This window comes from Mirounga angustirostris, unplaced genomic scaffold, assembly GCF_029215605.1.
Source record: "Mirounga angustirostris isolate CCGP_5_RB_7025 unplaced genomic scaffold, mMirAng1.0.hap1 SCAF_1, whole genome shotgun sequence".
Lineage (NCBI taxonomy): Eukaryota > Metazoa > Chordata > Mammalia > Carnivora > Phocidae > Mirounga > Mirounga angustirostris.
This window is the reverse complement of record NW_026991709.1, coordinates 77,605,817-77,630,136: the sequence shown is the minus strand read 5'-3', so window position 1 is coordinate 77,630,136 and position 24,320 is coordinate 77,605,817. Positions and strand designations below refer to the sequence as shown.

The 24,320-nt window shown below is 41.6% G+C and overlaps 2 protein-coding genes across 7 annotated transcripts in view; one reads left to right on the top strand and one right to left on the bottom strand.

Annotated features, from left to right (window-relative positions):
• Positions 1–24,320, top strand: part of LPP (LIM domain containing preferred translocation partner in lipoma) — a 666,907-nt gene that overhangs the window by 356,075 nt on the left and 286,512 nt on the right. The window lies entirely within an intron of this gene.
• Positions 7,596–8,189, bottom strand: LOC123863526 (large ribosomal subunit protein eL18-like; the record flags this gene model as incomplete). Its single annotated transcript, XM_045903172.2, is given in 3 exon segments — positions 7,596–7,882; positions 7,885–7,910; positions 7,912–8,189. Coding segments are annotated over 3 exon segments (576 nt in total), but the record flags the coding sequence as incomplete, so codon positions are not given.

Sequence of the window (24,320 nt, the reverse complement as noted above, 5' to 3'; positions counted from 1 at the left end):
GGGTGTGTGTCTCTCTCTCAAATAAATAAGTACATGTTAAAAAAAGAAAAAGAAATGATGTGCTCTGGAGTCCTATAGTAATAGTGCCGCATAGGCTGATTTCCTGCAGCAGCCTTTTCTCTGTCTAACGCCCTGGCCTTTGTTCTGAATGTCAGTGGGACTTCCAGCCTGAGTTAGGGTGTCTGTGTGCCCCTTAGTCCCTAAGCAAATCTGTCTTTTCTTGCAGGAGAATGAAATGAGACTGGGAAGCATTTTCTTAAGCCTATAGGATCTGCATTTGCCTCCCTTTCTAATATATTCCCAACCTTAAATGCCTTCTTAAGCTCCAAGAGCATTTTACTCAGAGTAGAAATTCACTGTTGCCATTGGCTTCTTCAGAGTTTCGTAGTACACATTTTTTCACCGCGGTGGGCAAGAGAGGTGCTCTTGGTACCTGAATGTACAATGTCTTGGAAATTGTCTCAGGGAGCAGTCACCGTAGAAAAAAGTACGCTTGTTTTAATAAGCACCCTTGATTTTTTTTTTCCTTCCTTTTAATGGAATGCTGTCTATACTTACTAATCCATTGAGCTTGTCAGTACATGTCCCTGTCACTCCTCAAAAATGTAAGGGAACAGCATGCTGTAGACAGAGCACTGGGCAAGTTAGAAGAGTGGATTCCAAACCCACCTCTTCCACTAGTTATTTGACTTCAGAAGACCCCTTCGCTTCTCTGAACATCTAGCTCATCTTTTATGAAGGACCAAACTAGATCATTTCTCAGGTTCTTTTCAACTCCAGTGTTTGGTAAATCCTCCAGCGTGTTGCTCTCCTTCCTAGTTATTAAACACTGACTATGTGCAATATAATGAAAGTATAATAGAAGTTTGGAGGAGGGAAACATCCAGAAAAGGAAACTGAGTAGCGATATAGCAGCTTGAAAGTACACATTCTGGTGAGAATGGGGCATCACCAAGAAGCTACAGTGCATGGAGGCGAGCAGGTGGACGCGAGACTGCGTGGAAGGGCAGTCTTAGCTTAGGTTGGAGGATCGCCGCAGTACGTACTGGACATGTGCGCACGCAGACACATCCATGCCCCTTTCTACCGTCTCCTCAATGTTGCTGTTTTTACTTCCTCAAGCAGCTAAACTGCCAGGATTAAGTAGATTTGTACATCTGAGAAGGAATTCCTTTAAAAAGATGGGGCACATCAGGTGTACCAGAAACTTTGATCCCATTATGAGTGTCATTTGGGGTTGTAAGAGTTTATTGCCCCTGTTGCCTGTGACTTCTGGCAAGATGGGGATTTTTATATATTCTCTCTTGAATTGCTAACAGCAAGCCCAGTTCCCCCATAGTTGGTGCTCAGTAGTAAATGCTTGTTGCATTGAATTGCTGCCTCCTTACCTTCCTGGGGAAGAAGGTAGTTTTTCTCATTGAGAATAACTAGAGGAAAAAAAAAAAATTTAAAGGAGCTACCAATAACAAAAAAAACTGCAGTGGGAAAATTGACAGCCTGGATCTGTAATCTAAGTGACCTGACAATTAAAAGAACTTATTACTGTGTCAGCCTGCCAGATGGATCTCCTTGAAATGTAACGTGCAAGGCTTCTGAACACGATTCAAGTGCAGGCTTCCTTTTCTCTCTGCTTCATGTTTGTTGAGTTTGGGAAAGAAGCAGTTTTATTTGAACTAAACCCACTCATCTCAAGTGTGTTTAATGACAGCAGTATGTGACAGATAAAATAAAATCCTACGGCCTCATTTGATGTTTGTTTTAATTCCAGACCTCAGTGAAAGGAGACAGGATGAAGTGATGTGGTTCAAATGGAGGAGTTTAAAACAAATTATCTATTATCACAAACTAAGCTATTTCTCTTCAGGGAAATTTAAGAGGTCAAATTAATACAGACAATGGTAGTAGTTGTAGTTGAGATGTATAGAGTGTTGGTGGCTTGTAGAATGGATTTGTGCTCATCTTATTCTACCTTCACATCGAGTCTGTGCTGTGAGTTTGCTTGGCCAGAAACTGTTGTCCCAGTATGACACACGATGTTGAGTGCATTGCCCCAAATCCTACTTCTAAAGTGGCAGAACTGGGTCTCATTCTTGGTCCTTTTGATTTTGAATCCAGGGATCCCTCCACTGAGCAGTGCTGGCCCACCAGTCACATATGTGTGCAGTACTTTGAAGACATCCTGTTCCTTAACTTTACCAAAACATATATATGTATGGAGTATGTGAATAAATTCTCATCACAACATATTCCAGCAATCAGAAGTATGTAGAATAGAACTTAAAAGCATTCCCTCGGATTACTCTATTGATTACTGCTGTATACTCTCCCCCAACTCCATACATTTTTCATAATCAGTATCGTCTGTTTGTCAGGCATCTTTGCAATCTTTTAACAATACATAAATACACATGGTGGGGCGCCTGGGTGGCTCAGTTGGTTAAGCGACTGCCTTCGGCTCAGGTCATGATCCTGGAGTCCCTGGATCGAGTCCCGCATCGGGCTCCCTGCTCAGCAAGGAGCCTGCTTCTCTCTCTAACCCTACCCCCTCTCATGTACTCTCTCTCTCTCATTCTCGCTCTCTCAAATAAATAAATAAATAAATAAATAAATCTTTTAAAAAAAATAAATAAATACACATGGCTATGGCTATGGGTATGACTCTGTAGCTAACATTTATTTTAAAAATAAATGTTATGATAGTATCTCCAGTTTGTTCTTTGCTTCTAGATCTTTTCATGCCAGTAAGCAGGGATATGCCATATTGTTTTTAACACCTGTCCCCTGCTTCATAGTTTGAGTGTACCACCATTTGCTGCTTCTACTGATGGGCATTAAGGGGTGGCATTTCTTTATTATAAATATTAAGATGAGCTTCTTGCATGGGTGTCTTTGTGTTTTTTGGAATCCAGAACTAGACATCCAGAACTGGAACTGCTTGGGTTTTTTGTTTTGTTTTGTTTTGTTTAAAGACTGCATTTATTTATTTGAGAGAGTGAGTACAAGCAGTGGGGCAGAGGGAGAGGGAGAAGCAGACTCCCTGCTGAGTGGGGGAGCCCAATGTGGGGCTCGATCCCAGGACCCTGAGATCATGACCTGAACCAAAGGCAGACGCTTAACAGGCTGAGCCACCCAGGTGCCCCATAACTGCTTGTTTTTTTTGAGGTTTATAAGTAAGTTTCAGTCACCATCCCCAAATGTTAGAGTCCGCATAGTAGCTCATGTTATCGACCTGAGCTTCCACTTTGTTGCTTGGGGATGTGTTGTTCAGACCAATGCAGACACTTCTCTAAATAGGTACTTGTGGCCAGGAGAGTAAATGTTGGGGAGTTTGTTTTCCACGGCTCTGTGGTTTGGATACAGGTGCTCGCCGTGGAGGAAGAGTAAGGTATTCTTGTGACACTTTTGTTCACTTAAAACAGCCACACTCTTCACTCAGCTAGAATAAGGTATTTAATACAATAAAGATGTCTGCCGTAATTAAAAATGCAAATGGTGCAATGAACTGCAAAATACCTTTATCTTATTCTTTGTTAAGAAACAAGTGTTTTGCATAATCAGGCTTGAAAAATATATGATTCAACCTTCTGTACTGCTTATATGATCTAAAGGTCCAGAGAGTTAATTCTACTTCCAAGCCTCCTGCTCTTGCCACCTTTCTGAGCTGCCTTGGACTAGACATAATTAAAAGGGACTAAAACCTGAAAATGGGCCATGGAAGAGAAGAGAGCTAACCTGAATGGTTTATTTGGTGTTACAAGATTGCAAGCAGACATGCACAGTAAACTCCCTCTTTCCCCTTCCTTCCATTTTCCTTTTCATTATATAAAAAGGCTTCGTTATTTTTTAAACCATGATATTCCAATGTGGTCAGAATCATGTTTGTCCAACTTCCTTTAAAATAAAGAAACGGTTCCTCGGTTCTGTTGTAATTAGGCTCTTTCAGGTTGCAGGAAGACAAGGCGTGCTCAGTGTTACCTCAGTTGACTTTACCGTGTCATCAGCCAGACAACAAAGCCATATGGAAACCTGGATTATCACTGAGGACACAACAGTAGCTGATTTTGCCATCCCCTCAAAGTAAAGCCCCAGTGTTTCCTTGAACAGGGGTCTCCATTCCTATGGCTTAGCTTCTCTCAGTTTTTCTTTCTGTCTTCCCGTTGCTGCTCCTATCAGTGTTGCTGTGTGGCTTTCTTCTGGACAGGACACCATGATGTTCCCTCGCTAATGCCGTCTCCTGTCTCAGCTGCTTCCTGCTACTCTGTGTGTCTCTTGTTTCCACTCCTTACTCCCTGTGCTGCCAGCCAGCTGTGCCTTGCCCTCACATGTTTGAAACAATAAGGTCCATTATTGTAGCTGGTTCTTCTCCAGTACAAATTGGGAAGGAATTCTTCCTCCAACCTATCTTATGTTGCTGGTTTGGGTTCAGTCTCTTCATCTAATTAGTTGTGGCCAGTTACCTGTTACAAAGCTGTGGGAAATGTATTTCTTAAAAACAAACAACTTTTTGAAGCTCTTAACCTTGAACAGAACTGTGGATATGGTAGAGACTCAACCTTCTATGTCCTCCTCCATCACAGTGGGTTTTTAAGTTAGCCACACAGAAGGTTTTCAGGAGGTAGCATTCAAGGCCACATGCTCCAAAAGCTCTGAAGATGTAGATTCTGGTTCTGACGTGGTTCTAAGCAACAGTGGAACTTTTTTTGAGTTTTGCTCTCATCTCTAGGCTTTACTCTTTCCATCTTCTCAAGAAATTTGCTGTAAAAAAGGAAAAAGGTATCTTCAGAGAATTAAAGCTAACTTCCCACTACCCCCAAATCAAAGTGAGACCTGTGTTCAGATGCAGAAGAGAAGGCTCATGTGGAGTGGGAGCCATGGAAGATACTAGTGAGTGTGGAGAAGGACGTGAACAAGGGAATGGGGTGGGAGCGATGGGATCAAGAACACAAATGGGAAGATTTGCATAACACAGGGATGGGGCATCTCTTCCTCTGTTCCTGCACAGAGAAGAGTCCATTAACAGAAACAGGTTACTGAATAGGAGAAAATGTATGCTACATAACCTTGCTCTTCTCAAAAGAAGGAAGGAAAGTTAGATGTGCAGGAGAGGTCCTGAGAGTGTGTGAAGCCAAGGAAGTGTAGATGGACCCTTTCGGATATGCACTGAATGGGTTCATGCAAAGGTATGGTGGTACCACACTGAAGCCCCCTGGAAATTTGATGATCAGGTCTGTACTGTGTCTTGGCTTTTGCAAGAATAGGTACAACCCCAGAGCTACCCAAAACAAACAAACAAACAAACAAACAAACAAACAAACAAGATAGTGAGTGACTTCGAGATAAAGGTCAGCTGAAAGGCTAGGTGAGCATTCTCGGGACACAATAAACAGAGTCCCTCCTTTCTATCCTTGCTCAGAAGCCAATGAGAAAGAGAGGAGGCAGATAGATGGAAACCAAACTGTCAGTGTGGGGACTGATAAAACCACCTTGGCTGACTTCATTAGCTTTAGGTCAAGAGAAATAACTGTCTTACCTCTGAACAGACAGATTTGCCCTCCTGAGAATGGTCAGCACAGGTCCGCTGCAGGCTTCTCTTGAGGTGGGCCTGCCCCACCCCCAAACAATATGGAGTCTGAAAAAGCAGAGGAAAGCATGCTCTTGCAGGCAGCTGTTCTGAGTGGAACTTGGAAGGGGCCGAACCATACATGCCCTGTTGCTGTCCTCAAAGTCGGCAGTCTGCTAAGTCACTGGACTGACTCCTCAGTAAGCTTTTCATCAGGAGAAGAATGTGTGAGGCAGAGACATGTTATGAATGTTTCTCCATGGAAGGTCCCTCCCCATGGAAAACTCCAGAGCAGAGAATGAACGTCTCCCCTGCATTTAATGACAGCGGCATTCAAGGTAGTAATTTGTAGGTCTAGCCTCCAGCTTGGTATAGGGCTGGGTGGGGGACCAAACAGGGCTTTAGGGACAAGGTAAAGGTGGAATGAGTGGATGTTTTATAAAGGCAAAGAGAGTGCAGCTGGCTAAAGGCAAGTGACTAAAAGAACATATTCTGAGCTAGTGTGACGATATGTGGAGGGGGGAGGTCTGGAATGTCACTGGGTGGTGGGGATTGCTGAGTGGACATGCACGGTCAGGGGAGTTGGAAGGAAGGAGGGATTAGGAAGTCAGGGTGAACTGAATATCTTAGATGGGATTTCTCCCCCGATGTTTCCAAGTTAAAAAATTCTGTAATGTAGAGACATGTTCCTCACATTTTCCTACTGCCTTTTCCTTGGTTCTAGATCCATGTTCCCCCAGTATTTAGTTTTCACTGTAGTTTCAGAAGAATAACAAATCCACTCTACTGTTGGATAGGACTCTCACCTGGTTTGTGTTGACTGAAAGACAGTGTGGACCATCTGATTACACCTAATGTTCAGATTTACACGAACGCTTGCATGGGCTTGTCTCCAGTGTCCGTTTCGTATCACAACCGCATTCCCTTATCTGCAGTAAGAGGTACCTACTGTGACAGCTTTTAAATGATTTTGTGAAATCATCATTTTGGCTGCTCCAGACATTCAGAGGAATCCTTTCTGATGTGTAGTCTGAGTGAAATTTAGTTAGCACGTACCATGGAAAATTTCCCATAAGAGACAATTAATGAAGGAAATTACTGTCATTAGTAAAGATCTGTATTTCAAGTAATGTTCACATCTTAATGACTCTTTAAGGTATATAAGAACAACTTTTTGTACTTGCCTTTTTTACAGATTGTAAAACAGCCAAAGAGATTTTGTCAGAGCTCATATGGTAAAATCCTTGCAGGAGAAACGGGCTCCTTTGACACTTCCACATTGCTTGTACCACCCAGGAAATGTCAGGTTCCTCACTGATGCCCCTTCATACACAAACACACCTATGCCTAGAGGGCAAGTAAGCTCCTGTCCAAGTAAGCATCACTTCAAATGCCAACATCCCTTACAAGGGATGAATTAGCATTATACACACATGCATCATGCTTTACAAACTTCTGGTAAACAGAATGAATACAGCAATGAGCCCATTAGAAAGCAATTGTGGGATATTATTAGGGCTTTTAAAAGGTTTTAATTCTATTTATGTCCATCCAAAGCTAGTATTTCTGATAGTTTTCTTAAAACCCTGAACACGATTTTTGTTTGTTCATAAATACGTGGTCAAGTACATACTGTGTCTCATGCATTGTGGAGAAAGAATTTGAAGAACCAAATAGGATGAAACACATTTCATATTAAAATAACTGAAAGCATTCAATATTTGATGACTCAGAAGGGACTTTTACTATGCGTCAAGGTTATTTTTATTAACATGTATTATTGGAAAATCTATGGATCTTCCTTTACTCACACACTTCCAAACTTTTGCAGATGTGGGCAAAGCTGTTGGCCAGAAATATGCAAGTCATTTCTACGCAAGTCTACCTGCTACTAAGAGGTGGTGTGGGTGGGGGATTATATACTGACAAGCAGGATTTAGAAACAAAGCAATTTTGGAACAGTTCTTACCCTGTATGTGAGGAAGGAAGCTTTTTTTTTTTTTTTTTTTTCCAGCATTCAAAATCTTTAATAACAAGGCAGGATCTGGGGTTAGTTTTTGTAGCCTCGGCTGGCCCTGCGGCCTCTGGCGTGCTCGAACTTCCGGCCCTTGGATCTCACGCAGGGTTTGGTGTGGCTGTGCGGGGTTCCCGGGGCCTTGCCGAAGTGCCTGTACACCTCTCGGCCCTTGCATGGACCAAAGAGCAAGACGGTGCCACAGCCCTTGGGGGAGTCTTGGGCCAACTGGTCGAAGGTGAGGATCTTGCCTCCAGCCTTGAGGATGCGGCTCTGGGCACGGCTGCTCACACACAGTGCGCACACCTCAGTTTGGGCACCTCCTGGACACGCACCATCGGTTATGGTCCCTACAGCCACAGCTGTTTTGTTCTCCCGGCCAGGCAGCTTCATCTTCCGGATCATCCGGGAAAGGGACAGAGGTGGCCGGTTGGTGCGACTCATGAACAACCTCTTCAACACGACTTGGTTGAAGGTAGAGTTGGTTCGTCTGGCCAGAGACTTGTACAGCTTGACCAACAGTCTCAGGTAGATGTCCTGGCTCTTGGGCTCCTTGCGCTGAACCTTTCGGTCCTTGTTGTGGCGGATGTCGACTCCCGTGATGGCGCCTCCTGCTCAGCCGGGTCCGGAAAGAGAGAACAGCTATGGAGTAGTTAGTAGAAATTTTCATATGATTGCAAATGGATTAATAAGGTTTTTTCTCAGTAATTTCTCAAGTAGCCAAGATCTCTGATGAACAATTAAAAGCTGATAGAATTGTGTTTCTTTTCAGTCTTTCCTTACATGATTATAAGGGATTTATGTCTTGATTGCTTTTCCTAATAGTAAGCATGTTAGACTTTCACGGGAGGTTTGGAATATCACATGTCTTGACTTTCATATGGAGGATCAGGACACCCCAAACAACTTATCTGTGTTTGAGGTGTTTTGTATGTATAAGAATGTTGTTTTAGAATTGAACATTGATGGTGACTGTGCTCTTTTAAATCTGTGTCCTATTTCCTATATTAGCTTTATTAGCTATTCAATAATCGGGTTTGGGTCACATCATAGTCACATCTCTGAAAGTCATGTATGTGTTTCAGCTCTCTCCCCCCCACCACCATACATACTACATCCCTGGATTTTTCTGCTTGGGCTCGAAAAGCTATGCTCTCTGCTTATGTAACTTACACCAAGATTGCCACTAATCATATTTGGGAAGCTAACGATAATATATGCTTGAGTTGTGGGTTTGTTGTTGTTGTTGTTTTAATTTCATGCCATGGGATATGATGCCAAATCAGATCTCATTTTTGCTTTTAGTTAGCAACATTTATTTAATGCCTAGTAAGCTCAGACCAAGGAGAATGGGGAGTGGAGAAGGGCAGAAAGTAGATCTAAACACAAATAGATGATCATTTCCAGAATCGCTTTCAGTGTCTTTATGAATACAGAAAACAGATAAATGAAAGGATTGAGAAAAGTTAAAAGCAAAATCTAAATGAGTGCAAGTTGGTCTGGTAAAAACTGAGTTATATAATTGCAAAGAGGATGCAGATTGAGAAAACTGGAAGTTCAGTATCTAAAACTGCTCTCTTTCTACTGTTATTTTCATAATACTTTGCCATGAGCATTATTAGAAGTCAGAGTACCATTCACTTCAGGGAGGAGAATTTCCTGGTTCAGTTGTATCATTTAGAGAAGTGAACCTAACTCTTGATACTTTATGGAGAGTTGAAGCTATAGAGCTTTTTGAGTCCCTGTTCATCTTTCCTTGTTATCATTAAAACTCCTGTAATCTTGAATAAGTAACTTAACCTCTCTGTGCCTCAGTTTCCACATCTGTAAAATAATGATGGCAATCGGACCTATCTCATAGGATTGTTAGAGGAGTACTGAATGTATAAAACTGCATTCTATTCTATGAAGTACTTTTTTTTCCCATTAATTTCTTTGAGATTGAAGCACATCTTATAATTGGTATGTTGAGAAATCATCATGTTAGAGATTCACCGGCACCAATTATTTCTATATTAGTGGTAAAAACCTAATAGTGCATCATATAGTCAAAGGCATCATAGTGCCTGTGTAAAGTGCTTTTTAGAACAGAGCCTGGCATACAAAAGGTCTTCTAGAGTGATACTGTTATCATTGTCTGAAAACCATATTTGTGGTTCATAAGGTATTTGCTCCTAATATTAGGGAGTTCTGCAGTATGAGACAGATATATTTATGATTCCTGGTCTTTATTCAAGTAAATAGGGCCTGGAAGATTTACCAGTGACCTTGCAGCTGGTAAGTAACAGATCTAGGTTATAAACTCAGGTTGTTGCATTCTTCATTCATCACACCTGAGTCCTACTATGTTGTATGAACTTTGGGTACTAGGATTAAAGGATAACTAAGGCAGATGAGCTTCTTTCTCTGGCTGACCATAAATGCTGGAGGAGAAGCTAAGGGAATGTAAAGACATAAACAATAAGCCAGTAAACATCCTATCCTATCCTACCCTATCCTATTTAATATGCTTCTTCTTCACTCTTTTTGGCTACTACCTAGTAAGCCATTTTATTTTCATTTATTTAAACATTTATTCCATAAACATGTATTATCTGCTTAGCTTGTGTGTACAATCATGGTGCTTGGAGCAGTGAATACCAAGATATAAAAAGCAAGAGTATTGGGCGCCTGGGTGGCTCAGATGGTTAAGCGTCTGCCTTCGGCTCAGGTCATGATCCCAGGGTCCTGGGATCGAGTCCCGCATCGGGCTTCCCGCTCCTTGGGAGCCTGCTTCTCCCTCTGTTTCTCTCTGTCTCTCATGAATAAATAAATAAAATCTTTAAAAAAAAAAAAAAAGCAAGAGTATTTTGTACAAGATGATCACAATAAATATTTAGTGAGTCAGTAACTGTCATAAAAAAAAATAAGCCAGTAAACAAATTCAGATAGTCATATAGGATAAAAGGTGTAGATGGGGAGTTATCTGGAGCGATGTTTACCGGGAGGGTCCGGTAGTGCTTCTCAGAGGAGCTGATTCCTGAAATGACACCTTGGTATCAAATTGAGAATGATCATTTGCAGAACAATGCATGCTTAGGAAGGAGCTTGGATCTTTTAAGGGAACTAGAGTGAGCCTGGATGGGCCTTCAGTCCTATGATAGGAAATAGATAGTTGGGATTTTAGGCTTCAGACTGTATATGCTGAGTTTTATCTCTGAGGAGCAAGGAATTTGGGTATTCTTTACCATACCTCATAAGCTTGTGCTTTGGGGTACTCTATCGAAGTTCTTGCATTCTGAAGAGATATGTGAGCACATGGCCTGTTTTTTGCCTTTTCTAGATGAGTATGCTGAAAAAACAGATACGGAATGATTTTCCCTAGTAAATTTTCTAATATCATACAGTGCTAGTGATATTTAGTTGAGTCACATACTTACTCCTAGGTGTCAGTTTTGGAGGGTTTTTAAAAGCTTAAAATTGTCCAAGTGGAAATTTCCAATACTATGAATCCTTAAGTGGGAACTCGTCATAGTCTATGGAATTGTTCCATAAAAGAAATCATTAGTGATTATTTTCCACTTCTGTGGTTCTTTGGTATAGCCTCTCGTGGTATCAACCATTTAGAAATATCAATTCTGTCCTGAAATAGCCCATCAAATAATGACTCATGTCAAGCCAAGTGTTTATTTATTCCTCTTTTCATGATTAGCAACACCTGTTTAATCATATAGATATATGTGTGTGTGTGTGTGTGTGTGTGTGTGTGTGTGAGAGAGAGTGATTTATTTATTTCCAAATTTATTTCCTACTTTTATTTTTACTATTTGGTGCTTGCACAGTCCATACTCATAACTCTAAATCTGGCTTCAGGTATAACATAAATCTTTCTAAGTTGGACACCTTTAATGATATTGATTTGGGAGGACGTATTCTTTTGGGATCCTATTTGCATGATCATGTGTAATTTACTTCTTTTACTGAGCCCAATTTTTTTAATTTATAAAATGTGGATGTTGAAATAAATGAATTTTCCAGCTCTGTGATTTATGATATCACTATCAATTTACCTACTGAGGAGCATCATATAAATTGATCGTTTGTAGAAAGTGTTCAATGGCTTAGAATCTGGCATAATACTTCACTTCTATGAAATCTCAGCAAATATAATGGAGCGTCTTATGTGTACCAGGCTCCATAATAAGGATGCAAGCACGTAAGATCTTTGTCCAGCAACTGGGATGTGAAGCTACAGTGAAAAAACATAGATTGGTAACTCAGATTTTTTTTTTTAACAGATTTTTTTTGTTATAATTCATTTACCATGTAACTCCCAGACTGAAATTATTTTTTTAAGATTATTTATTTATTTATTTATTTATTTATTTATCAGAGAGAGCACAAGCAAGGGGGAGCGGCAGGCAGAGGGAGAGGGAGAGGGAGAAGCAGGCTCCCCAATGAGCAGGGAGCCCAGTGCGGGACTTGATCCCAGGACCCCAGGATCATGCCCTGAGCCGAAGGCAGACGCTTAACCGACTGAGCCACCCAGGTGTCCCTGAAATTATTTCTAAAGGAGATAATCAGTACATTTACTCAACAAATATGCATTGAGCATCTTCCGTGTACCAGGGACTTTCTAGGTGCTGGAGTTACAGAGACCAACAACAGTTCTATAAAGCCTAGCCTCTCACAGAATGTCCCTCCACAGACTATTTTCCATATGGTGTTAGAGGCCAATATTCAGGATCATCGAAGGGTGCTCTGGGAACACATGGGGCAGATAATGAAAACCTAGTCTTGGTAGACCTATAGATGTTTCTGAGATGTGGTCATCTCTAAACAGAGGTCTGAGAAACCTACGGGAGTTTGCTAGGTTGATGGCACAGGGAAAATAAGCAGGGGAGGCGGGGAGGGAAGGGGCTTCTGGAAGAGGAAAGAAAATGGGCCAAGGTACAGAGGTTTAACATAAGTTAACCACAATAGTTCAGTAGGTTAGAGCATGGGAGGGGGCAGTGTGGAAGGACAGTTTCTACGGGCCCGGAAGGGCAGAGTCTGTCAATGTGTGCTTTCATAGAGGTGTGTATATCTTACTACAAGGCTATAGAGAAGGATGAAGCTAACTAAAGAATGTGACATCTGAGTTAGGTCACAAAGGATATCTAAGAATTTTTTGAGACACACTACAGGTAGTCCAGGGAAAAGGAACTGCAATCACAAAAATAAATGTGTAAAAGAATGGTGTTTTCAGCTTGGCAAGGAATTTGAAGTACTTGGAGAATGAGGTATGTGGAGCAGAGAAAGAATATCGTCAAAATAATACATTGGTGAGGATTGGAAGGGCAGCTTATAAATGGATTCTGTGCAATGCAATGAATTTGTACATTGGACTCTTCATCCTGTTGGCAGCTGGGGTTCTTAGGGGCAGCATTTTGGGAGAAGACTGGAGCATTGAAGGTTTTAGAAAAGAAATTAGAAGTTTACTTCGGGGGCTCCTGAATGGCTCAGTTGATTAAGTGTCTGACTGTTGATTTTGGCTCAGGTCATATTCTCAGGGTCCCAGGATTGAGCCCTGTGTAGGGCTCTGCACTCAGCAGGGAGTCTGTGTGAAGATTCTCTCCTTCTGCCCCTCCTCCAGCTCTCTCTTTCTCTCAAGTAAATAATCTTAAAAAAAAAAAAAAGTGTTCTTTAGAATAACTCTGGATATACTTCAATTGGAGGAGCCCTGGATTGTGAATGAAACTCAGAAGTAAGTCACTGTATTGTTTAGGGTAGTTCTTATCTAGCTAGGGTTTTACAAGAATTATACCTGTCAGTTACCCTTTGCAGCGATGGCTGATTATTTTCAATATTAAGAAATTATAATTAAATAAAACACGTGGGATGATAACCAAAAGGCATTGAAAACTTACTGTCACTATTTGATGCTCATCGCAACCCAATGAGGTAACCTGCCATTTCCCTCCATTTTACAGATGAGATTGTGACCCAGAGAGGTATAACTTGCTGGATTAGCAAGGTGCAGTGCTGGCATTTTAGCTAACACGGTCTGTCTACCTCCAAATCTAAATATTTGAATTGATGACTGAATGCACAATCAAAAATACTAACAGTAATTGTGTTTGTGAAGAGAGATTTTGGGCAAAGGGTCTTGTTTTGTTTCATTGCAACTCACTGATTCAGTGATTTTATAACCATTACCCTGATCTAAGTTTAGAACATTTCTTTCACTCCAAAAAGAAATCTCATACCTATTTGTAGTCAATCTCTGTTCTCACCTCCAACCATAGGGTAACCTCTAATCGACTTTAGTGGTAATGTCTTTAAATGAATATGACTACAGTTTAGTGACAGTTTCTTTTGAATAGTAGCAATCTGAGAGCCTAATTCACTAATTTAGGAGTATAAAACAGTTTGAACTTCTAATTTCTAATACCTGTTCTCTATTCATAATTTGGGGCAGAGAAGGGTTCAAGTGCCAGGCCCCGTGTCAGTCACTGGTCATGTGAACATGAGTAAGATGCCCCAGAACCCCACCCTTGAATTCTCCATCTGTCCTTTGGAGAGACAGACATATAAATAGACACATAATTGAATGACACTGGAAAATGGGATTCTTCTAGAAATCCTGATGCATTTATTTTGAAGGACTTGTGTTAAACGTCTTTCTGCTGGAAGCCATGGGATTATTTGTAAAAATCTTGTATGTATGAAGCATTTGGAATGCTTGGCATTTTGAGAATAAAATCCCCATCAATTTGAAATGTAATAAAACTCCCCATCCAGAATAGAGTAGTAATTGCCAGGCATCAAAGAGCCCAGCTGTGGAGTGGCTTAGAGGACAGTTGGTCTCAGGCAGAGCTTCTCAGGTGGGACACTAGTACAGAAGTAGCTGTCATGCCTAAATTACTGTACCTATTTGGTAGGCACATAGATCTACAACAGCTTAAAATAAAAAATTGCAAATGCACCAGATTTGATCAGTCTTAGTATTTCTTTCTCTTATTCTCCCAGTCCCGAGTTAAAAATAAAATCTGCCTGCCTCATTTTCCTGTGTGTGAGTTAGTAGGATTAACTGGAGTTCGCAACAGGAAAGCAGTCGATGTAGTAGACGACATTGTGTAGTGGGCGCGAGCCCGGTAGAGATAATTATACAGTCACTCCCACTGTATTACCCTTCAAAGAAACTGAGCCTAATATTCTCCTAAGCAACTTAACCAACTTCTAAAAAAAATGTATAAGATATTATTTAGAGAATGAAATAGCTACTGTATGTAATCAGGAGGGAGAATTATAGCAAATTATAACACTCATTTGATAAGTGTATAAAGAGCTACACTCAAAGCTCTGTATTGTACCTCCTAAGTAATTGTTCAGTGGTGCTAACTGTCCTTAAAATAGGAGAAGAGATAAAGAACTGCTAGAAAAGAAAAAAATCAACTCCTATACTTGTTCAGTGAGGTTTTTCCCTCTGGACATAGACTGAGTCTAATTTCATGCTCCATGAGGATCAAGCACGCATTTGGTCTTCCTATTTAATAGGGCTGATTTCTTTGCCTTTCCAAAGATAATGTCTGTGTAGAAACATAGGCACAAATAAAACTACATGTGTTAAAAATGTGTTTGAAGATCTATCCCATGTAGGTTCATATACATATGGATGTTTTATATCTGTGTTCACTGCACATATATCCCAATATTTTCAGAAGATAGGCGTAGCTGCAGATCTTTCCAATAATTATTTCAGGATAACCAAACGGAGGCCCAGACACATCTGCTAAATTGTCTATTTATATCAAAAGGAGTTGGCAGTAATACAAGGGTCAATTTCCCTTTGGTTTGTTTTAAACAAGTAAAAGCCCAATATGTAAACTTTAAGAGACTTAAATCTTTGAACACTTTCTTTAGAGTTTGTAATACATTCTTGTGCCCCACTGTTGGGGTGGGGGGAAAGCTAATCTAATTGCTATTATGAGAAGCCTGACCTCATATTTGCTGAGCACAGTTGCTCTAAGATGTCACCTGCCTTAGATGGAAAACCTTAGATCCTCCACTTACTAGCTGTGTGTTCTTCAGCAAGCAGAGTGATCTTTCCAGACGGATCTCAGTTCCTGACTCCAGGATGGTTATAATAATACAGAGCCTGCCTCATGCAGCTGTTATGAGGAATAAATCAGCAAATACATATAGATAGTAAAGCACTATGTCTCGAGCATACTTCTAGCTTATCAGCTTAAGTCTTGTGTTCATGCACATCCCGAACATTTCTGACAGATTTCTGTTATTGAGGTGGCAGTCATGGCGTGGTTGTCATCATCCCACCTGCACATCGAAACTTACTTGGAAGAAAATCCTGGAGATCGATGACTTTGGTCATTGCTCTTGTTGGCCCAAAGAGGACAATATTATGGGGGGGAAGAAAAAACATGAAAGCCCCATGATTTTCAGTTGCAAAGTGGTTAAAGGATTGAATTTGAATAAGAAGAAGTTTTAGGAATGGTTCAATTTGTTTCACTTATATTTTTCTTTTTATTTATTTATTTATTTATTTTTAAAAGATTTTATTTATTTATTTGACAGAGAGAGAGATAGTGAGAGCAGGAACACAAGCAGGGGGAGTGGGAGAGGGAGAAGCAGGCCTCCCGCCGAGCAAGGAGCCCGATGTGGGACTCGATCCTGGGACCCCGGGATCATGACCTGAGCCGAAGGCAGACGCTTAACAACTGAGCCACCCAGGTGCCCTGCATTAGTACTTCTTTTTTTTTTTTTTTTAAAGATTTTATTTATTTATTTGACAGAGAGAGATAGTGAGAGCAGGAACACAAGCAGGGGGAGTGGGAGAGGGAGAAGCAGGCTTCCCTTGGAGCAGGGAGCCCGATGCAGGGCTCCATCCCAGGACCCTGGGATCATGACCTGAGCCGAAGGCAGACGCTTAACGACTGAGCCACTCAGGCGCCCTATTTTTCTTTTTAAATAAGTAGTGGGTGACGTATGATAAAAGAAGTACTGTGTCTAAATAACTTTAAGACATTTCTTTAAATAAGCATGTAATAAAAATTCTGCCTCATAATAAAACACCATATCATCATTTCTGTAGTAGTGTATTTGTTTGTTTGCTTGTTTGCTTGTTTCTCGTGGTGCCATAACTGATGGCATGTTTTATAACTAGTGGCATCTTTTTTGATGGGATATTACAGTAAGTACTCAGTAAATGTTAGCAGTTCTAATTAGTGTGTATGTTAAGATTGATGTGGTAGGTACACTCTCGAAGTTAAGAGTCCTAAGGCCTCTGAATTGGAGTAGAGTGTGTTGAAAGAATACCTTGGATTGACCAAGAGTCCAGAGCACATGACTTGGAGCTGTATCAGCATGACTCTCTGTGCATGTTCCGTGAATATGGCGCTAAGTTGGGCTGAAATTCACATCCGCCAAGTGCGTGTACACTGTACTTTTCTTTTTGTTTTGTCTATGTTTGTTTAGGGTAGTCAAAGCAATGCTGTGGTGGTAAATACTCTCCAGATCGCCATGCTTGAAACAAAGGTTTATTTCTTCCTTATGCTGCTGGTTCCCTGTGGGTCCGAAGAGCTTCTTTGCAGGCTAAGGAATAGGCACCATCTCAGCCACTGCTGGCCCCCGCCCCAGAGTAAGAGAGCTCTGCGGATCTTGACCTGGCAGATGCAGGCTCTGGCCTGTAAGGAACCCAGCTCGTTAGCCACGACTATTCCCATGGTTTCCCCCTAGCCAGGAGGGTGCCAGGCAGCAGAGTGGGAACTGTGCACAGAGTAGCACTGGTGGTTGTCAACCTTTGTGATAATGATAATGGGAGCAGTCAGTGTGTGTGTCCTGTATTCCAGGCACGGTCGGAAGCACTTCCCAGGTGCAGAGCCCTTTAAGCCCTCCCGAAGGTGGGCATGCTCCTGATCTCCGTGGCACGGGGGAAGAACCGAGGCACGAAGAGGTAGACTACCCTGTGCAAAGGAGACAGAACAGGGATTTCGCATCTATTGCATCGAAACTTGGATCAAACTATCATGGACTTGAATGCGTTTTTTTGTTGTTGTTGTTGTTTGTGTTTTTTTTTAACTGGGAAGTTAAAAAGGAAGATACAAAGAGAGTGGAGAATTCTTCTGTTCTGAAAAACAAGGGAGTGGACTAGGTGATCCCTAAGGCTCCCTAAAATTTCACCTGCATCAGCCTCAAATGACCCGCCAAAAAAAAGTGACTCCCTTGTTTCTTTGAGAGCCTCCTCTTCGGAAGCAGGGGCCCTCCACTGGCCAGCACGCTTCCCTAGTAGCTCAAGAGAGGAGTGTTTGTCTCCACTGCCAGGCTGCCCGGCTTTCTGGGAATGCTCCCCGTTTGACTTACTTGAGCTTTCTATGGGGGAAATTCGAACATACGTAAAAGTCCAAGATTAGAGTGACCCCAGTATACCAGATTATTAGTTATCCATACACAGTGATCAGGGCACACCCAGTCTTGCTTGATTTAGCTTTGTCAGTTAATCTGGCCCCCTGTCAAGCAGAGCTTTGAAGGCAGACTGAGCTCCATGGGCTTGTGGATTCTGGAAACAGAAAGCCTGCGACCAGCAAGCAGTGCTGTGCTGGGAGGCTCAGGCAGGACATGTGGAGGATGGGGTTGAAGGGATCAATGTGAAGAGAAGACATCACTCATCAATACTTCAGCCAAGTTTTCAAGCAGAGGATAAATGATGTGACAGTATTTAATCATTCGTGGGCCACTCCTGCAAGGTTGGGGTTGGGAAGGAGAGATTTGTTAATGTATGGTTGTAAAGTCATTGCCTTTCTCCCTAGCTTCAGTAGTAATCTTGCCGGCCACTGGGGTAGCTAATGGAGAAAGTTGGACATGTGAGGTCTGTCAGGGGACAGGATGGCTCTATGTTCTGGGCCCTACCACCAGGCAGAGAAGCTGCCGAGCTGGAAAGCTTGCTGCCTTCAGCACCCAGGGCTTCAGCAACATCCAGAAGGCCCCAGGTCACTGAACCTCCCTGTCTTCTTTTTGAAAGACGTGTATACTCACCGTCTGAGTGCCTCACAAACCTATTATAGCATTTAATTAACAAATGTTCCTCAAATGCTTTGAGCTCCCTGTTCGGATACATGTGACTGAAATGTAAAGTACCTTTCACTGCCTTATTTATTGCTCCAGCGAACACGCTATATGTTGGCACCGTTTATCTTCATTTTAATTTTATCTCCAACAAATATAGGCATTAATTTAAATCACATACAGAACATAACAGTTTTTATAGAGGCAAACTTATTCCAGTGTGCTGCATTTTAATATCGCGCTTTACCATCTTTTCTCACTTGATTCAAGAATAGTATCTCTTCCTGCCTCAGCATTTAATCTTAGGACAACAGAAACTTTTTTGTGTGCGCATGTTCTTGCTCTCAAACTTCGTTTTTCTCGCTGCTTTGCTGTTTGCTGCCTGGAAGTCATTTTGCGAGTGTGAACACAGGTGCATATTAGTGGTGGTTCTTTGCCCGCTTAACGTGTCCATGTGGGGGGCTGGGGGTGGGGGACGGGTGACCCAGCAGCTTGGTCATTCTTGCTCTTCACTTTCATTCATATCCCTGTTCTAATCCTAACAGAGCCAAGGGAAGGTAGGCACCCCCCACAACCCTGAAATTCATATAGTCAAGAATCTTTTAAAGGGCTCGTTTTTCTTTCTGGTTTTGTTTTTCACTCAAAAGGAAAATTCCCTGTTTTCTTCATAACTGTTACTTTTGCAGTGGCTGAGTCTTTCCCCTGAGGGGGAAACATGCTAAATGGGCCTGCTGTATTTATGGCTATGAAACATTCCAGTTAGCTGTTACACCCTAAGCAAGGATGATTTCCCGATCCTTAATTTGTGGCCTGAAAAGTTGTGTCCCTCCTCAATTAAGACTCGCCGAATTGCCTCTGACAAGGCACATTCCCAGAAGTCAGGGCCGTGGGGGCAGTAACAACATGACCACAAGCACAAGACAATCTGATTTTTTATAAGCCATTTCGGGCCCTCCTGAGAAGCTTTCAGGGTGCTTTCCCTCCAAATTTGTGAAAACAACAAACCCCTTATTTTTCTAGTTTTCCAGGCCTCTGGAATATCTAGTCTGGGGGCATCTTTCCTATTCCCTCCCCCCCCCTTTTTTTTTTGACATTCAGTCGGGGTTTAAAATGTACCAGTTACTGTTTAAATTACCTGTTTTATCCTTGTAACAAACCTTTGAGCCAGATACCATTATTATGCTCGTTTTCCAGAAGAGGAAACAAGGCCTGGAGAAGTTAAATATGCTTTTTTCTGAAATCATACAGCTAAGACGTGGCAGGGCTGGGGTTTTGAATTTTGTCCACTTGAACTCATTTGCTTTTGGTATAGTTCTCTTCAGCCGGAATTCTTGACCTCTTGTTGGATGGTGACTTTTTCCCAAACCCTTAATCTTTGTGCTGCTAGGTGGATTTTATCTGTGGCAAGAACACAGTTACCCTGGAAACCCTCTAGCTATAATGGCAATCCAATTATAGCACCACGGCTCCTGTTTTATTAAATTAGCGTTGCTGATGACGCGGGCTTCTTGATTGAAGGATGCTGAGAAATGGGTTCTCATTAGTTGTTCTTGCCTCTGAGGACCACTTGGGGTCATTCTCTTCTACTCCACCAAACAAAAGAAGGCAAAATGATTATTTGGGTTATTGATTGGATTTGGAGGATAACCTGGGATTATCTTTCAGGACCACTGGCTTTCAGCAGTGTCTGGAGATGCAGGGAAGTGCCCAGAAAGAAGCGTGACTGAATTCTGCAGGCCCTCTGAATAGCCACTCCCACCCCCACAACAGCAGTCCCTTGATTTAGGGCCCTGGTCTGAAGAGCTGAGGCTCCCGGGTGGTCGCCGTTAGAGCGATTCTTATTCCACTTCGGGCCATTAGTTTATACCCAGACTTGGTTCAGGAAAAGTCGCAGCTCTTTGATATTTTTTGGTCCTTTACAGACTTCTGATGGACCAAGAATTTGCTTTGGTTAAGACGCTTAGGAAGTTTCCTGTAAATATGTAGAATTTAAATAGAATTGAATGCATATGGGCAGTGCTCTGTCCAATGGCACCAGCTTGGAGGAAATGACATTCTTTTTTTTTTTTTTTTAAGATTTTATTTATTCATTTGACAGAGACATAGCGAGAGAGGGAACACAAGCAGGGGGAGTGGGAGAGGGAGAAGCAGGCTCCCCGCTGAGCAGGGAGCCCGATGCAGGGCTCGATCCCAGGACCCTGGGATCATGACCTGAGCCGAAGGCAGACACTTAATGACTGAGCCACCCAGGCGCCCCAGGAAATGACATTCTTGATACTAGTTGGTTCCTCATCAGTTGGTTGTTGGCTCACTCCCTGGAATGGTAAGTGCTGGGCTGCTACCATGTTGCCTTAGTTCCTGCCACATATCAAGCACCACGCCAGGTGCCTCACCCATTACTTCTGTTCCTTCCATCAGTTCTATTATTAGCTCCATTTTGCAGAGGAGGTAAAAGCATAGCTGGGAGAGATGGCTTGCTTGTTCGCAGGGCTGTTCGGTGAGGATGAGTTTTGAGTACGGTTCCTAGCTTGCTGTCCAGTGTCCTTTGCTTTGTACCATAGTGCCTCAAGGTCAGTCTTCTTTATCTCAGATCACAAAACAGGTTAAAAACACTGAATCTGAACTCTTAAAGTTCTAACGTGAGAACTATTTTTGTCTTGAACAAATTTTTTGTAGGCATATCCTGTCTAGAATGATAGGAGTCAGGGAGGAGAGGGGGCTGCATCTTACGATGCACCCCTGAAGAGGTGATATTTCCATCCCTTTCTCTGTCACCAGTGAGCAGATTTCCCGAAGCAGAAATTCAAAACGATGAAGGGAATTACACGTCTTCACAGAACATTATGTATTCTGTGTTAGCTTTGCCACCTGTTTCAAGACATTCATTGAAGTTCCTTCTAGCTCCACCACTTACTGGCTTGGCGACCTTAACCAGTGTAGTTGACATCCTTGAGCCTCATTTCCCATGAGAAAAATGAAACAACAACGTTGCGTGAAAATGTTGAGTTGTGAAGAAATAAGCCAGAAGCTTATGATCAATTGCAAAGTGGTAATCTCAACGTCAGGTATGAATGTTACTCTCGCGCTCATCCAGCTCTCTCTTACATTCTCCTCTGTCTCTACTCCAAAACTTTCAGGTTATATAAATTAATCTGAAAATATCTGTGATATTCCTTATGTATAATTGTAGGGTCTTAGATTTAAAAATCCTCCTTCTGTTTTTATTTCTTTGACAGTTGCAAATTTTTTTGTGTGTCATTTTCTCTATGTGAAATAGGAAGTGACACCATCCACATCTATTATATATTTTTCTTAACTAGATACAAATCTATATATTTTCTGAATTGTGACTCATATTTTCATACACATATAAGTACATATGCATATTTTAAAACATTTAGAAGGATATATATATATATACTAACCGTTATTTCTGGGGTAATGGGAGATAATACTTCTTTCTTCTACTTCTCTGTATAATTTTTTTAATTTTTTAAAAAATTTATTCATTTGAGAGAGAGCGAGAGCACGAGCATGTGGGAGGGTCAAAAGGAGAGGGAGAAGCAGACTTCCTGCTGAGCAGGGAGCCCAACGCTGGGCTCGATCCCAGGACCCCAGGATCATGACCTGAGCTGAAGGCAGACGCTTAACCGACTGAGCCACCCAGGTGCCCCTACTTCTCTCTATATTAAACTTTCTATAATGAGCCCACTTTGCTTTTGTTTTACATGTATATGTAATTTATATAAGTATTTTTATAGCCATGTATAATATAATGTGTGTATTTTTATAAATTTGTGTAAATATATGTTTGTATACACATATACGACATTTTGGCAGTGTGAAGCATCTTTTAGCTATATATGTCTATAAAGACAAATTTAAAACTATTATTAACTTTTCTCTCCCTCTTTCTTCCCTCCCTCCCTCCTTCTTTCTTTCTCCTTTTTTTCTTTCTTCTTTTTTTTCTTCCCCTTCCTTCCCTCCATCCTCCCTCTCCTTTCCTTTCTTTCATCTATCTACTTACCTGTCTCCTCCCTCCTCTCCCTCCTCCCCCCTTTTTTTGTCAATGCCCAGCGTCTTTCAGAATAGAAACTGAAACAATCTTCGTCTTAAATATAGTGTGTTAGAAATACAGAATGAGTCTTTCAAGAAGAGATGACTTGTTCTTGCATCCATATATCATTGTGGTACTCGAACCTATCTCAAAACAAAAGTATAACTATGATTTTTAGCACTATTTTACATATTTAGTGAATAGAGCTGCTCCTCCTTGCCAACCACCCTGATGAGAGAGAGAAAAGAACACTGGAACATAAGTCCAGTGGTTACAGTAAGCCACTTCCAAGTTGAGTGACCTTTATGGTTCCCAGTGACCATTATGATTTCTTTTCCTTTCTTTTCAAGGTATTTGTAGGGTCTTGGTTGATTAGCTTTGTTGTAGCAGCCAGCAGTTGGGGTCTTAATATCTAAAGTTTATATACTTTATTTTCTCTCTCCAGATGTCTGCTATGGATATGAATTTTATTCCCTCCTCTTGGGACCACTGCTGCTCTACCTAGACTTTTTTCTTTGTGTGATGTTTTCCTCATCAGTCTGTGTTATGCTGCTAATTTTAGCTAGTATGATGTTAATTTAACCCAGAGTGAAGAGAGCCCCTGTTTGTGTGCGTCTGTGAATTTTTTAAGGGGGGATAGTTCTCACTTTAATGAGACTGACTTTAGCATCCCTCCCTCCCTTTTTCAATTTGATCTGTCCAAGTACGGAGACCACATTTAGTACTTGCTAGTTGAGACGTGTGGTCTACAATTCTGAGTTAGTTCCTCCTCTGGCCCTCTCTCCCTGCGGTGCACTGAGTCACAATGGGATCGGCAGCTGCTTGTGCTGTTCCTGCACACAGCACATTCGAGAGCAGGGTAGCCAACAATCGGCCTGGGAAGTACTTTCAGGAAAAGGTGGAGAACCCTTCTCCACTCGGATCATTTTTGAGTGGCTTGGTGTAGCTGGTATTAATGTTATAAATGAACATCCCTAAATCTGTCTTAGTTCCAGCCCAGATGGAGTTTTGATTTTAGAAAAATCATTCAGTGAAATGTATTTCCTGTGCCTGGTAGTCAATGATCACTTACCAAAAAAAGGGGGTGGTAGGAGAACAAAAATAAACTTGTGATAATTCACATACACTTAACCTTTACTGAGTGAGTAATACCAAAAAGGGAATGAGCGGGCTCTGCTGACCAGCATTTACAAATGGATTCCAGGAATGTTGTTAGAGTTGCCAAAGCAATCTCTGAGTCCTGCCAAAAACATCCCGTGGGATTTTGCTAAGGGTAGGGAAAGTGAGGGATATGGAGGTGTGTATGTGAATGTGTTTTAAAGCATTTTTACCCAGCCATGTGGAGTTGAAAGAACACTGGCAAAAGTCTGGGAAACCTGCTTTCTAGACCTGGTTCCACCTAATCTCCTGATAGTGGAAAGCTTATCTACCTTCCTTGGAACTTCAGGTATCATGTGTAAAGTAAGGATGCCAGACTAAGATCTTTATCACTGACATTCTGAGCTTCAACTGTTCCAACACAGAAAGGTCATGCATGTTGATTACATCTCTGTGTTAACAAAACTAAGCCAACACAACAAAAAACAACAAAAGCAATCACATTTTAAAAAGAACAGAAAAAAAATCTATATATAATATTTCTGGTT